Raw genomic sequence first — 15,344 nt, forward strand, 5'->3', positions numbered from 1 at the left:
CCAAGAACTCACAGAATATTACAGAATGCAACAAAATATCAAAAAGTATAAAAAAAGATCACAGAATCACAGAATGGTTGAGGTTGGAAGGGACCTCTGGAGATCTAGTCCAACTCCGCTGCTCAGGCAGGGTCACCTAGAACATGTTGCCCAGGATCATGTCCAGACAGCTTTTGAATATCTGCAAGGAAGGAGACTCCACAGCCTCTCCGGGCAACCTGTTCCAGTGCTCTGTCACCCTCACAGTAAAGAACTTTCTCCTCATGTTCAGACAGAGCTGCCTCTGTTTCAGTTTGTGCCTGTTGCCTCTCGTCCCATTGCTGAGCACCACTGAAAAGAGTCTGGTCCGATCCTCTTTACACCCTCCCTTCAGATACTTATACACATTGATAAGATCCCCCCAAAGTCTTCTCTCCTGCAAGCTGAACAGTCCCAGCTCCCTCAGCCTTTCCTCGTAGCAGAGATGCTCCAGTCCCTTAATCACCTTAGCAGCCCTCTGCTGGACGCACTCCAGTAGTCCCATGTCTCTCTTATATTGAGGAACCCGGAACTGCACACAGTACTCCAGATGCGGCCTCACCAGGGCTGAGTAGAGGAGGAGAAGTACCTCCCTTGACCTGCTGGCATTGCTCACATATGCGCAGCTGTGATTTTATACCATTGAAGATACTAATGAAGGCTCATGTTTCTTATGCACATTTCTTGAACAGAGGTTGCTCTGTGTTCTTCCGATTAGATATTTGCACTGCCTAGTGTGCAAACAGAAAGGATAAGGGGACAGCTCTCCAAAGAAATAGGCTTTGACCAGGAGTGAGCTAACCTCTCTAAGACTTTTGGTTAGCAAGCTAAATAAGTATTACTGACCCACTTAGTTTGCACTTTTTTTTCCCTATTTCTGTCCCTCGTTAGTCCTTTCTGTCTAGTTAACTCTGTGCCATTTATTTGGTGAGTTTTATTAATGCCTTTTCTCCCACCATTTCTGCAGCAAATTCTCCTGCTCCCCTTCTATCTTCTCCTTGCAATTTTAATGTTGAAGACACTGCTCTACCTCACTGTCTGTAGTACTTTGTAAGGATGAGTGTATATAAGTTTATTCAGTTACCTTCTCTGCTGCCACTAGCACAGAAGCACCCTTGTCACTGGAAAATGATCTGATAACCAGTGGCCCTTCTCCCTTCTCTTCCTTCTTCTACTCTACATTCAAATAGAATCACAGTAAAACCTTTCTGTTTATTGACCCTAATTGCAATGCAAAAACTGTACAGGATAGACTGAAACAGAATGTTTCAGTCCTGAACAAGAGATACCACCAAGCAGGGAAAGGTATCTAACAGAGCATCTGCAGCAGTCAGTCAGTTCAAGTTTCCTTTTCCCAATTTTAAAACCAAGGTTGCCAGTTATACTGCTACTCAGATGTACATTGTGGAGTTAAATCAGAAAACTGGATTCAAATTCATTTCTGCTCAGCCCCAGGATTTCTTTTTTATACACAGGCTGAACTGATAAACAACGCATGCGAGAGGCTAGACCTCGGGTTGTACAGCAGCAGGTGTCACATCCAGAAAGCCACAGAGGTGCACCCCGACTTTCTAGTAACAGTGCACAACTTGCTGCTACTTAGTGCAGCGCAAGTGTCCTGTTCCATTAAAAACAGGACCAACACCAGTGGCAGCTGCCAGGGTTTTCCAGTGCCCAGGTCTGAGGTGAGCGGGCCGAGGGCAGACACGCGCACCCTTACCTCACACCACTGCTTGCTTCTTCATCTGACGAGAAGGTGCCGTTGCAGACATTCCCAAAGGAGTGGCTTGGCTTCAGTTTGGCTTCATCGCAGTCCGACGCTGGCTCTCTTTTCTTCCTTTTTCCAAAAAGCTTCTTGAAAGGCTGGAATTTGCCTGCTTTTTTCTTGTCTGCAGAATACAAGACAAACACAGGCAGGGCTGAGGGACGTGTGCCTCGGCGTGACTTGTGAGCACACACCAGGTTCGCACGTTCAAAGGAAGAAAGAGGTCAAAGAGCAAACCACCAGCCCGAAGCCGCCTGGCGCTTGCAATGGAAATGCAGGGCTGCAGCTCACTGTCAGCGTACAATATTGACAGAGCAAAAATAAGAGCATTAAAACATCTGCTCTCAGTTTTAACAATTCATGTGGATGTGTCACTGCAGCTGAACATTTGGATAAGGAAAAAGGATAATTTTCCAGAGCCACAATGTGACACTGAGACAAGAAGGTCCATGTTCAGGCTTTATGCCGTGCTTTTGTTTTGTCCTTTTCACTCAAAGACAAGCATTGCTTTGATTACCCCACAGCAGCAGGTGCTGCATCCTCTGCCCTGAATCAAAGAAATTGAAAATAACTTGCTATATTTTACTTATGTAGCCTCATAAGTCGACAAGTCAATTTGCAAATGAGAGAGAAAATAGGATAAAGTTCTGTTTGTTTGCTGGTGTATTACTTCAATAAATATCCAGGTTTATATCAGCAAATCAATAAAATTACTCTTTTTTTCCCCTCTAGTAACTGAGGGCAAAATTTGACCCAGCATTTCTTCCTTGAGGTATTTAAGTTTTAAAAGCATGACCAAAAAACACAGCGAAAAGACAAAACTGACAGAGACAGGAACAAGGAATAAAAAAGTTAAGCAGAAAAAAAAAGCAACTTTTCTCACCAAAGACTGAAGAAAGGAAACGCAGCTTCAAATTATTTTTCCCCACAGCATGTATTCGAAAGAAGCACCAATAGTTTATTGCTAAACACAGCCAGGGAGAGATTAATTTCTCTGGGCTGGAATGCACCAAAGAATTTCTAAGTCATCCTAACTGTCAAAGAGCTTGATTTCTTTTCTGTCTCGAATTAATTTTGCATTGGATTTACTTCAAACAGGCTAGTTTTTTAAACTTGTAGCCTCCTATCTTAATCCAGTTTGAGAAGCACCATACTGTATTGGTGACAACTATTTTCATAAGCTAATTAAATCCCTGTATGTGCTTTTCTCCCTGGCTGTGTGCATACACCTGCCCTTAGCACACGATACTCTTCTCTATGAGCTGTTGCAGAGCAAAAAGCAGCAATTTGGTTGCAAAGTACACATAAGACCCATGCAGAAACACTTGACACAACAAGAGTTGTGTACAATAGTACTCTACAATACCACATCACGTTTGACACTCCACTCTGCTACTTGTGCATCTGGCAAAGCCACATCCAGCTGACACCCTTTTATAGCTGCTGCAGGCATAACTAAGGGGTATGAGAGAGAGAGACAGAGACAGAGAAAGAATGCGCTCAAGCACATTGCAAGCTGGCTATTCCCAAGGACAAGTGGTTTCCAAACTAGCAGGGTGCCAGCTAGCCCGAGCTGAGCCCAGGAGTGGCTTCTCAAAGCCAAAACTGCTACAAAGAATAAGAAAGATGTAACAGACCGCTTGTGAATGTGATTATATCCGTCCCAGGCTGTGGATGAAGTGGAAAACCTAGACTAAAATAATGAAGTCAAAGATACAATAGATACTAACACTGCCTTTCCTCTACAGATCTCAAAGAAATTTGCACAGGTATGTTTCTTCCCACTGGGCAGTCAAGACGCATGGGATTTGTGCGACTTCATTAAGACTGCAACGCATCCCAGTGGTGGCATAAAAGCAAAAAGTGGAATTGCTGAATTATGAACCCCAAATTCAATCCCTGGCATTAGAATTTTCTGATCCAGAATCCTTGACCCACAATGAACATGTTAGGGAAAAAAACCACCACTGAAGCAGCACAGTCATACCTGTGCGACCACACCACAGAAGAAAAGGGGAGCAAGAAGTTTACTTCCCCCTGTCCCCTAGCTCCACTTTCCAAATTGCTGACGTACTTGCAACATCTCCAGCCACATCAATTACTTGCTGCTCAATTCATAGTTTGAGAAATATATCTTGATATGAAACCACTGATAGACAGGCAGATAGACATGCAGAAAGAGAGATTATTGCTCTAGCCCACAGCTGCTCCAACTTTTCAAGCATTTGAGAGACCATCTAGAAAAACTAATAAATCAACTGGCAGAGCATACAGGAGAGAAACCCTGAGTACCAGAGACAAGACTGGGTGAAAGAGCTCCTTTTCCAGGGTTTTGACATTGCCTGCTTCCTCAGCCTGTTTTGAAAGGAAAGATTGTGTGCCATATTATTTCTCCTGGGTAATATAATTTATGGCATAAATCAATTAAACTGCAGCATTTATTAAAAAAAGGTTCTGTCGTCATGCATCCATCTTGCCCTTGCTTCCTCCTCTCTTAGACGTCTATGGATACATGTGGGCATTACCTCAGGATGACTTGTCTTATCAACTCCAAATGTACTATATTGATTCACCAAATGTGAAACCAGGTTGTGAACAAATAAAAACAGAGATCAACACAGCTTTCAGGTTGAAATGGGTAAAAGTCAGCATGGTTATCTTCAGCCGAGATCTTGTTTACTCCATGTGATTTAACATGTCCCATAGCTGTTCCCCACTCCATAGCCTGTCATCACACTTGTCACATTTCTAAGTATGAACTCTTTAAATCAGGCTTAACGATTCATTTCAAAACTGATTGGCATCCCTCCCTGCACCAACTGTGCATGCTGTTCCTGATCCTGCTGGTACAAACATAAGGAGCAATCAAACCCTGGTTTTCAATGAGGGAATGTCCAGCCACTAAGGTAAGGTCTATTTATGTAAATTTTTCTTGAGATATTGCAGAGGAAGATATGGGATAACATAACCTATAGGGCAAAATGCTTTCTATAACAGTAAATGGCTACAATAAGGAATCAAAACATTGGCAATGCAACAGGCAACACCCCTTTCAAAAGCCTTTCAAGTCTCTGATGCTAGAGTTCAAACGTGACCCATCCCTCTTGCCTATCTATATTGCACAAAGTATACAAAATAGAATAGGGAAGGCTGAAGGTGGGGGGACCCAATGCTACTAGCTTCTGTCAAAGACAATTGCTAAACTAGTCAGGAAACAAGTCCACTTATGTGAGCCATTTCTTTCTCTCCTCAGTCACTTGAGTTGGAATCCTACAAACACAGCCCCAGGAGAACATGGAAAATTAGCAATTAAACCTTTTTCTCTGGTTTACAAGCCTCTCTTGTTCAAACCACTGTAAACAGTTAACAGTAAAACAATAAATCAGCTTTGAAACACAGAAAACCATGAGGTGTGAAGGCAACAGATAAACAAAGCTGGATATAATAGCTAGAATAACACAGCACATATGGTAAATGCTCCCTTCTCATCTTATGCCAGAAGAGTAGCAGAGCAGACCAGAATAATCTTTAACCTGTCATATAATTTGTCAGCTGTCTAAAGATGTGAAAAGCCTAACGCAGAGCTATCTGGAGTGCACGGGCATCACGAAGGCAGCACGTGGTCACTCCACTCTTAACGATAGAGGGGATGCGAACAGGAACAACAGTTCCTCTTGCACTACTTCCTTCAGTCTGTCTCTCTCCAATAAAGATGAGGGCAGGTGCCTGTAAATCAGACACAGCCTTTGGACTTCAGCTGGCAAAGCCTTAGCAACCGCACCAGCCGACAAATCCCTGTAAGATAGCTTGTAGTTAAACCACTCAAATGTCACCCAAATCCATTGCGATTCCTATTCTATGATGGCTTCCAAAAACTGCAGAGAGCCCTCAATAAAAGCACAGGCTACATAAATAAAGATTTAACTGCAGTTCTTATAGATGGGTAGGGATTTAAACAATTGAAAGAAAAATGAGAAATGGATCCCAAGCAACAGACACATTGCAGGGGTAAGGTTACACTACTGGAATTTAGATGGGACAGAAGAGATGCCAACACCACTGGAAACATCTAAAAAATACTTTTCAGGTAAAACAAGCCTCACATGACAAATAGATAGCCTCATACAATCATAGAAAAGAGACCTAAAGAAGCAACAAGGAGTCAGTCCCTTGCAGCTTTTCCTCCCATTGGCAGTGCTGGAGGTACTCGGAGCACAGTGGTGAGAAGGGTAGGAAAATCAGAGTGGGACAAACCTCTCTGAGCAGAACCTAATCTTGTTTGACCAAGCAAAGGCATCAGTTGATAGGTAAAAAGAAAATCATTCAGGGGAAAAATAAATAAAAGCAGGATTTATTTTACTGAATTTTTAATGTTGCAGTTATTGTGGCCAAGTTTTTTCAAACCCAAATTTTGCGATTGGGTATGTGAAGATTTCACACACATTTGTTCATTATGTGAAGCGTAGCACCTGTCTGCAACACCTTTCTGTAGTACAAGATACTGCTGAACAGCTGTCCTCAAAATAACCGTGTTCCCTGTCAGTGAATTTAGTGATTATAAAATATGGTGCTACAGGCTAGATCAATAAGTATATGAATTATTAAGTTGGATATGAATACTACGATGAATTTAAAGAAAGGAAATCCATATGAGCGTAGAATTACGTACTGCATGGCAGGCCAAAGCATACACAGAATACTGGGCTGCAGGCAGAGCATGGCATGAACATCTGAGGCGAAAAAGGGAACTGGAAAATACTGTAAAGAGGTAAAGCTGAGTGACATCTCTAATCACATCTTTACAGCAGGAAGAGGCTGCTCAGATGTATATTCTCAGTATCAGCAATCACACACACAGTTTGCCCTCGTAGAGCACAGATCTTCCCCAAAGCTTCCACACGCAAGCCTGGATCATCACTTGCACCCGACTTTCCTGCTGCCTCCATGTCTTCATACATTCACCTTTGTGTGTTCCCAGAGCTGCTCATTATTGCTGATACATCTGTGTTCAGACGCAGGAGCAGAGTTCCCCAGAAAAGTGTCTCCAGTCCTCCAGGAAAGGGAAATGAATAAGGGAAACAAATTGTTTGGAAACAAATAAGGGGGAAGGCAGAGTGTGCTCTGTTTAACCATGTTCTCGTGTTTTAAAATAGACAGGAGCTCCTGTACCTCTTGCAGTTCATCAAAACTCATATTGAATGTTGGTCTCTTGACCATTTCTTCTCTCATGAACTTCCCTCAGTTCATTGCTCTCTCTTCCATATATAGTTAAAGGAAAGCTGGGGCTAAGATGGGTGGAAACAGTCACTAAATAAAAAGCAGGTATAAATACCAAAGAATCAGAGGAAACATTTAAGCTAGTACAAAGGGAATAAAGATTGACATTAAGAAGACTGACATTCAGATTCAGTAACATAACTTCCTAGCAATGAGTTCAAGTTCCAGTTGTGCGAGACATTTAGCTCTAGACAGCTGTAAACACTCTTGAAGTGGACAGGAGGCAACAGTTCCATGTTGACAGAGATTAGATGAGATCATATAATCAGAAATGAAATCAATAACTAAGAAACATTAAATGAAAACAAGATTGGGAGCTATCAAAGATGACAAGCTGATGTAGCCACAACAGTCTCATGAAACACCTAGGCAACGCTAAGGAAAAGGAGCAGGCCAAAGTTTGTCTGTTTTTCCAAGAGTATCAAGTGATCTTATAAGAGATACTATCTCTTGCAAACCTTGTCCCACTGACAAGATGAGGTATTCTTGGATTACCTGATATAAACGAGTAAGACTACCTAAAGTATCCATAACAAAGTAAGAACCAGTCTTACTTTCCAGAAACATCTGTTTTCCCTTGCCACCTGGGGAGCCAAGAACATTTCCACAAACAGCACATCTTGTGACTTTTTCCCTTCCAGAGACTGTGGCTTCCAAACAAACCGTATGTAGCTGAGATAGCCAGCTTTTAGGAAAAATATATGAATCAGCAGAATAAATCTTGTTAAAGTCCAAACACCACATAAAAGACTTTATCATATAGATCAAGGAGTTATTTCAACACTTCTGTTTATAGAACAAGGAAGTAACAGAAAAAGTAAAGCCTGTTTAGTTCTTATCTTACTTCAAGGCAAAAGGAGTTAATCTCCACTGCATAAGGACTGCCACAGTTATCTTTAGTGGTAAAAAAGAGATATTAATGGATAAGAGGAGTAAAGAGCAGTGCTGGAGGTCCCCACCAACATTAAACAGAACTAGAGCCCGGTAAACACTGCTCTATTCCACTTTTTCACTCTCATTTTCATGAGTCTCATTCTCATGGCAGGAGTCACACCTCCCTCCCTCTTTGAGCTCCTGTAATCTATAAATTAAATCATTTCCAAACAGTCTTTGTATTTCTATATCCATTTTTTTTTATATTAAGAATCACTATAAGCAGTCCTAGAGGTGAGAAAGCCCCATGTTCCTCACTCTCCCCTTCTTTTAGATACTAGCATCCTGCCTCCCTCATCCATCAGACCATCAGCTTCGGGCCCAGGAAGCCACTGCTCTTTCCTGACCAAGAAAGCTCTGAAGAACACAGAAAAGGCAGGTTGGTTTGGGAACAACAGAGACAGGTTGGGGATAGTGCAGACTCCTGGCAGAAAAAAGACTGGGAAGAAGTCAGTGCAAACTTTAGCAGCAAAGGTTCTTACTGCAGCCAAGGACTTTCCTTCTTCCCCAGCTCTGTGGAAGAAACCCCAAGTACAAGTTATGCAGTGAGTAGTTAAGGTATTTAAAACAACTGAAGATATGTGTCTTGAGCACAGTGACAGTAGCTAGTAGAGTTCATACATGTAGGGACCTTTGCAAAAGGATTAAATAAATGCAATAGACATTACTGAAGTGCTGGGCTGTAATGACAACATTGCAGAACATAGAATACAACAAAAGCTGCTTATAACAGCTTTGGGCACTCGGAGATGCAGGTAGGACTTTTAGAAAGGAAGGGACCGCAGGGAGAGAAAATTATTTTACTAGGGCAAGACTTATCAGCTAGAATTGATCATGTCAGACCCTTTTGGTACACTGGGTTTTATCTGAATTAGCACTTGAGGTCAATGTAGTAAACAGATGTTGGCTTACTTCCCTCTCAGTGCAAAAGCACTGTAGAACACTGGATTCCCTCAGCATATTCATTTCACATATGAGACTATTCCTGCTTGAAAGTAGCTAAAACCTTAACTGACCAGCCAAGTTGCAGATAAAAAGACAAATGGAGGCTCCCAAAGGTGATGTGACTTGCCTGACGCCCCACTGCAGAGCAGTCCAAAGTCCAGAATACAATCCTAATCGGCCAAATACCTCCCTGCTACCTGTTCCTGGCTTTTGGTAGTCATTTATACCCCTTCAAAGTTAGTACAAACTGCTGATAAATGAGGATCCGACACTCAGATTACTACTACTAAGATCCTTCTTGCAGGGGATTATGTTACATGAAGCCTTTTTATCTGTATCTCTGGCTCCTGGAACAAGTCCTGTATGACACTGGCGAAAGCTTTTCTATCGGATCAGCTCCAATTTTTTCACTGGTGAGAGAAGGAACATTTGTCTTCACAAAAATTATTGGCTTACTATGGAAAATGTTAATTCTCATGGACAGAGCATGAAATTCCCAACCCAAAAGTCTTCAGTGAAAAAGGCGCAAATGGTAGCAATATGCTACTGACACATAGCGATAAGACAAAGTTGAGAGGTGTCCCAAACATAAAGGCGAATCAGAATGTCATGCTGGAAGAACCGGATGACTTGAAGACCGGGATAACAGAAATGACAGGAAATATGGAAGCATTATGAACTGATACATTTAGTGTACGCTGCTGTGCAATCTCCCATCAGCTTCACATTGATCAGTTAGAAATGGGAAAGAAGACAGACCTGGCCACACTAGCTGATCATAGGATAATTATAAGGCAGCACCATAGTTCAGCTATGAAGAAAGGTAAACATCATCCTATTGAAAGGTTCTGAAACAGAGGCGGAGAGGGGTTACTGGGATGGGCACAGGAGTGGAGAGCCAACTGTCTGAGAAAAGACTTTGTGAATAAATCACAGATGAAAGCAGGCAGGTACCTTGCATATATTTTAGACTGGGATTGGGATTTTTTTCCCCTTCTTTTATAAGAGATGCATTAAAGAACAAACTAATACATTGCTGAGGTATTTTGACACAGAACAAATATTCTTTTATGAATGTTAGATAAAGGGAATCTTATTAGATAAGGTTTCTTTTCACAGTGAAAAATCAGAAACAGTGTTTTCTGCTTTCATTGCCTAACCCAAACTGAAATCTTTAAAGACTGTGACATATAGCAGCTGGAAGCACTAAAAGTAGCAACCTATGGAGCACTTTGAAAGCAGTGTCACTACACAGAACAAGAACTAACTGATGAAGAAAAACAGCAGATAGAAATGTTTATTGATTCATTGTAACTGACAAGTGTCCAAGAAAGGCGTCAAGTGATTTTTTTTCATTTTTACATAGTTCCAGTTTAGTGTAATTTCACCATGATAAACCTATATAAGAATTCTATCCCTGTAATGCACACGAATTGACAAAATATTTTTAAATAGTTCAGATGAAGTTAAGAGTCAAATTTTCATTTTGTGAACCTACTTAGTCCCAGTCATAAGGAATAGTTGATTTTGAGCTATAGCTTTTTAGGACAACTTAATGGACCATAAGTAAAATTACACTGTGTGTTCTGTGAAGCAGAAATACATTAGAGAAAAGTTCAAGCATAGTTCTACACATAACTCTAGCCAGGCAAAAAAGAAAAACAAAAAGTGATTCTTAAATGCCTGTGTGTTTTCTTTCAGAATTCCAAAGGTTATAAAGTCAGGAAGAAAAGGGGTCTTCTCCCAGGCAAATCACCAACCATACCAGTGGAAACATTTTTATAATCTTCTCATTCAATTTTATAAAGGTAAATCCAAACAGCAGGTGGTAAAGCCACCTCCCTTCCCCAAATTTAGGAGGTTGAAATCCTAAAACCACCTACAATTTTTGCAATGAGTCAAAAAACCCACCATATTTGAGTGACATGGAAGCCAAGTCAAATCTGAACTCCGACTGTATGTGTCAAGAAGAACTAATTGTGACGGGCTCTAACTTCACAGACTCACGTCATGCTGTTGTGGTTTAGAGCTAAGTAGAAAATAAAGCAGATCAACTATTTCTTAAGAAAAGAACTGCATGAACCATGACATTCAGAAAGACTGGCCAATTTTGGTAATAAAGGCAAAGACCTGAGTGAACATTTGCATGGGGAAAACAACAGTGAGGAGAGGTTCGGATATGGGAAGGTGAAAAGCCAAACTTCAACCACATAATTCTGCTGGACAAGGTGGCCAAAAGGAATCAAAATTAATCATTAGTATTATCATTAATATACTAGTATTGTACTTCAAACGTCAAAGCATTTTACAAATCTTAACTAAATGCTCCTGCTTCATCACCTCTCCCTATATGGTAAGTAGAGAACAGGCTGAGACACAAAGTCCAAACAACTTTTTCACAGAGCAGAATTAAAGACAGAATGGGGAACTGCTAGATACCCATATCTGAGCCCTTAACCTGGGCTGCCTTCAGTCTAGGCCAAGGACTGAGACAAGAAGTGTGTAAGAAGTTTTGTATTACAGGAAGAGAACTACAGGTTTCGGGGTTAAGCTTTTGGCAGCTTTCTTAAATACTAAATCTGCTTTAGAAAAGGAGCTTAAAATTGACTCAATTCCTCATCTTGCCATCAACGTAATAAAATATACAGAATAAAAAATAATATTTTCCTGTTGTTATTTGTTAAGAAAGAAAAGGTCAGAACCCAGACCAAAAGTAATATCTCATATGTACAATTTTGAGTGTAGCTCTTGCTATTTGGAGGCAATTGAAGAATTAAGGTGGTCACGGTTTTCCTTTGTTTTCCAGAATTAAAACAGAAATGGGACATCACTTGAAACACTTATTGACAGGTAAGCTAAGAAAAATCCAATGAAATTTTACAGCTTAAGACTTCTATATAAATATCTAAGAAACAAAAACTATCTTGGACATTTTTATTTTATCTTTGCAAAATTAATGTTCACTTCATAAAATACTCAAATGGGATACTTTGTCATCGACTTTATTTGGCTAATGTTGAGTATATTTATTAACATATAACACTAATAAGTAGAACCTGTGTTATTTTAAATGTCAGACAAAAAAGATATATGTACTTAACCTACAGGCTATGAATAGAAATATCAAAAAAGGGCTCTTTATAAGAGCTGCACCATAAAAATGAAAAAAAAAAAGATAAGAAAAGAAAAGAAAAAAAAAGCTACCACTGTGATGCTAGGTGAAATCTCACCTTCCCTCCATCTGGTCTATCTTATGATAACAGGAGAAAATTAATTACTCACTATGGGGAAAACTAAAAGAGAGGAAGATAAGCAGGCAGAGAAAGATGATACTGAAGCATTTCTAATCCTAAACATTTCTAAAATAACTAAAATAATTCAAGTATGAAAAGGCCTTTTGGCAAATGAACAATTTGTTATATCCCTAAAGTAGAGCAACCAGACCTGTCTTGTTTAAATATCTCCTTGCACTTTCTTTCCTTCAGGCAGTGGGGACAAAGAAGAAAACTATTTCCTATTTTCACACTGGTTCAGTTCCAGGCCAGAATTTGCCATTGAGGCTAATCATGCTGATCACACACTTTTTCACTGTGGTGTTATTACAAATCATTATCACCACTAAACTGGTGAAATACATTAAATTTAGCCATAGAAGTTGGATCCAATTAAATCTCACTGACAACGGAGATAGTGCGTTCTCTCCAAAATCACCTACCATGCTGAAATGTATTTATTATGTCCCAGAATGAAAGAGAATATAGGGGACTCGGCCAACTAAAGCACAAGGCTTTCTGTGCTGGTAAGGACAGTTAAACTAACTACTGTCAAGGGAAATCAATGCATTGTCAATTCCAAGATAAGACATCTACATTCAAAAATGCAGCTTACATGTAGCTTTGGAAGGATATTAGGAGTGCAACTTTCTATCTCACTGCTAAGTTCCTTGCATGCTGGGCAGCATATACTCTCACTGTTCGGTAGTGCTACCGACCACTGATGCCTGCAGCCACTGTCTCCAGCTCCCAGATGGCCCCTTCCAGTTTGCTGCTGAACCAGTTTCTGTGGGAGCTGGGAGGAGCCTGCATGTCACAGGAGGGGGTCAGCACATGGTGGATTTAATTCCTCCAATGGGGCTGCTTGCCAGCGGTAGATGATTCAGATTTCAGCACAGCAGTTAGATCACAGCATCAGGCTATGTTTTCTTTTCCTTTTTCTTTCTTTTTTTCTTTTTTAATTCTGTTAAACAGTGAATGTATTTAGAGAAGACTGATTTGGGGAACCTAGACTGGCTGATTTCAAAGACTCTGCCCTTCACAACCACTGCAGATGGGTACAGCAGCAACGCCAGCTAGTTTCACTTCATAGCCATGGCATCCTATAGAGCTCCTACTGCATCCATCAACACACAATACTCCTCAGACTAGCACTGCTGATGGGTCTGTGGCAACTCTGAGGATGTAAGGCAGCCGTAAAAGCCCAGGGTACCAGCCAACTGCAACACCCCTCGTTACAACACCATCTGAAAAAAATACCACTTAGAGGGTGCCCTTTGGCAGACCAGATATTCTCTACCTGCTCAAGTATAGTCAAAAGAGCAAGCAACAGGAATTCTAACCCTGGTCCCGGCACTGATTAGTTGCACAGTCCGACTGTCCAGCATAGATCAAACTGGGAGTTGATTTCAGGTCTGAACACTTGTTTCCAAGGCACTGAAGCATATTTTGGTTCTCTGCAAGCAGTTTGGTGCAGAAATTGTTGCTCTATTTGCCCAGGTAAGGGTAGTTAAGGGAAGTTCAAACTGAGATTCAGGGGAAGTCCACGCTGAATAAACTGTATCCATCTCCCTTCCTTGACTGTTTTACGGACACCATAGCCTTCCTGCCACACTGCACAAAACATCCACCTGATACCTCTGCTCCACTTGTATAACTCAAAGCTCAAGAGCAATCATTGTAAAAGAAATTCCAAAGAGTGAATGAGGGGAAGGGGTGGGGACAGGGAAAAGAGGTGAGCACTCATGTATTTCTATCCTTTTTACTTGCCTCATGTCTATTCCTAATTCCTCTGGACTAAAAGTATTCAGTATTCGATACAGTATTTTTCCACTTCTGGAAAGCACCATCCGGGGATACGAGTTCTAAAGAACTGTACCAGAACAAAAATAATAAACAAGCCAAAAGAAAAGGGTATAAAAATAGTCCACTTCCATTATGCAACCAGCTAGTCTCAAGAGGTATATACACCTCTCCCCAACGCATTTTGAGGCTGAGATGTTGCAAAGTATCACAAAGCAAATCCAGTCTGCATTTCTTAGTTATTGAAGTCTTCCTCATGCTATCATTCTGAAAGATTTGTCAAGTCTGAGCACGGGAACAACAGCAGCAGTAGCTTTGCATTGTGGGCAGTCATTTTAACCATGACATACAGAAGCGGAAAATTAACGTTTATAGCAAGAAGTTTTAAGTGAAGAGAACAAGCTTTCCAGGGCCCTTTTTTGGGCCTTTGTCAGATCCCCATACTCACCAAATTCCCCACTGCATTTCAGAAAAACTATCTGACGCTCTACATGACAGTGCTAGTCTTGATATTTCTTCAAACAGCAGAGCTAAAGCCCCAAAGCCATATACGCAATAACATCCACCAAAGAGAGTCAGAGGAAAGAATTCAGATATACGAAATGACAGCACGGTCAGTTATACGAGGATAACCTTTCACAATATCAGTTAGGCTCATGCTTCTCCGTCCCTTTGTCTCCTCTTCTTCACTTTGTAAGAGTAAGTTTTACATGTGAAATGGAAGAAAGAAAAATGACACTCTCCAGTTGCAGGACAACAACACATTGTAATGCCGTTGGAGAGCAACATTTCTCCAGCATTTTTCATAAGAGGGAATGCCTCAATTTCAAGATAAACACGACTTTCTCCTACTTTTCCTGCTTTTACTGCTGTAAATTATTTGCAGTCAAACTGCAAAATGCATCACTGCATCATATCAGAATAAAATGGAAGACAGTGATGCAACTGTGCCTTAAAACAGCAAGATCTACCTCCAATTCTCCTAGCTTTCAGTCTGGCTTGATTTATCAGCTGTTGTAATCCCAAAGGTAGAGATATGACTTATATATGCCAGGATATGAATTACTCACAATTTGTGTGCATAACTCTGAGTAAATGCTATTCTAGCTGCTTTGTTTAGTCACTGTTAACACTACATATATCTGTTCTCTAGCTGACTTGTACAAACAAATTTTGAGTCTAAATATTTCAAAATGTAAACTGAAAATTAACCATCTACAAATAATTTGCTGTATTGCCTCAGGATTCACTGCTTTATTAACATTCCACCAAATACTAAATGAACATGAGCAAAGCCACTCAACATTTCTGAACGTGAAGTTTATCACGTA

General features: G+C 40.7%; 1 protein-coding gene across 1 annotated transcript in view; it reads right to left on the minus strand.

Moving 5' to 3' along the window:
• The window catches only part of CRACD (capping protein inhibiting regulator of actin dynamics), a 138,988-nt gene that overhangs the window by 43,118 nt on the left and 80,526 nt on the right, over positions 1 to 15,344 (minus strand). Inside the window, exon 4 of the mRNA XM_026093775.2 lies at positions 1,739 to 1,907. Coding sequence (XP_025949560.2) covers positions 1,739 to 1,907 — 169 coding nt within the window. The remainder of the gene's footprint in view (positions 1 to 1,738; positions 1,908 to 15,344) is intronic.

Source organism: Dromaius novaehollandiae, chromosome 4 (genome assembly GCF_036370855.1).
Source record: "Dromaius novaehollandiae isolate bDroNov1 chromosome 4, bDroNov1.hap1, whole genome shotgun sequence".
NCBI classification, from domain to species: Eukaryota; Metazoa; Chordata; class Aves; order Casuariiformes; family Dromaiidae; genus Dromaius; species Dromaius novaehollandiae.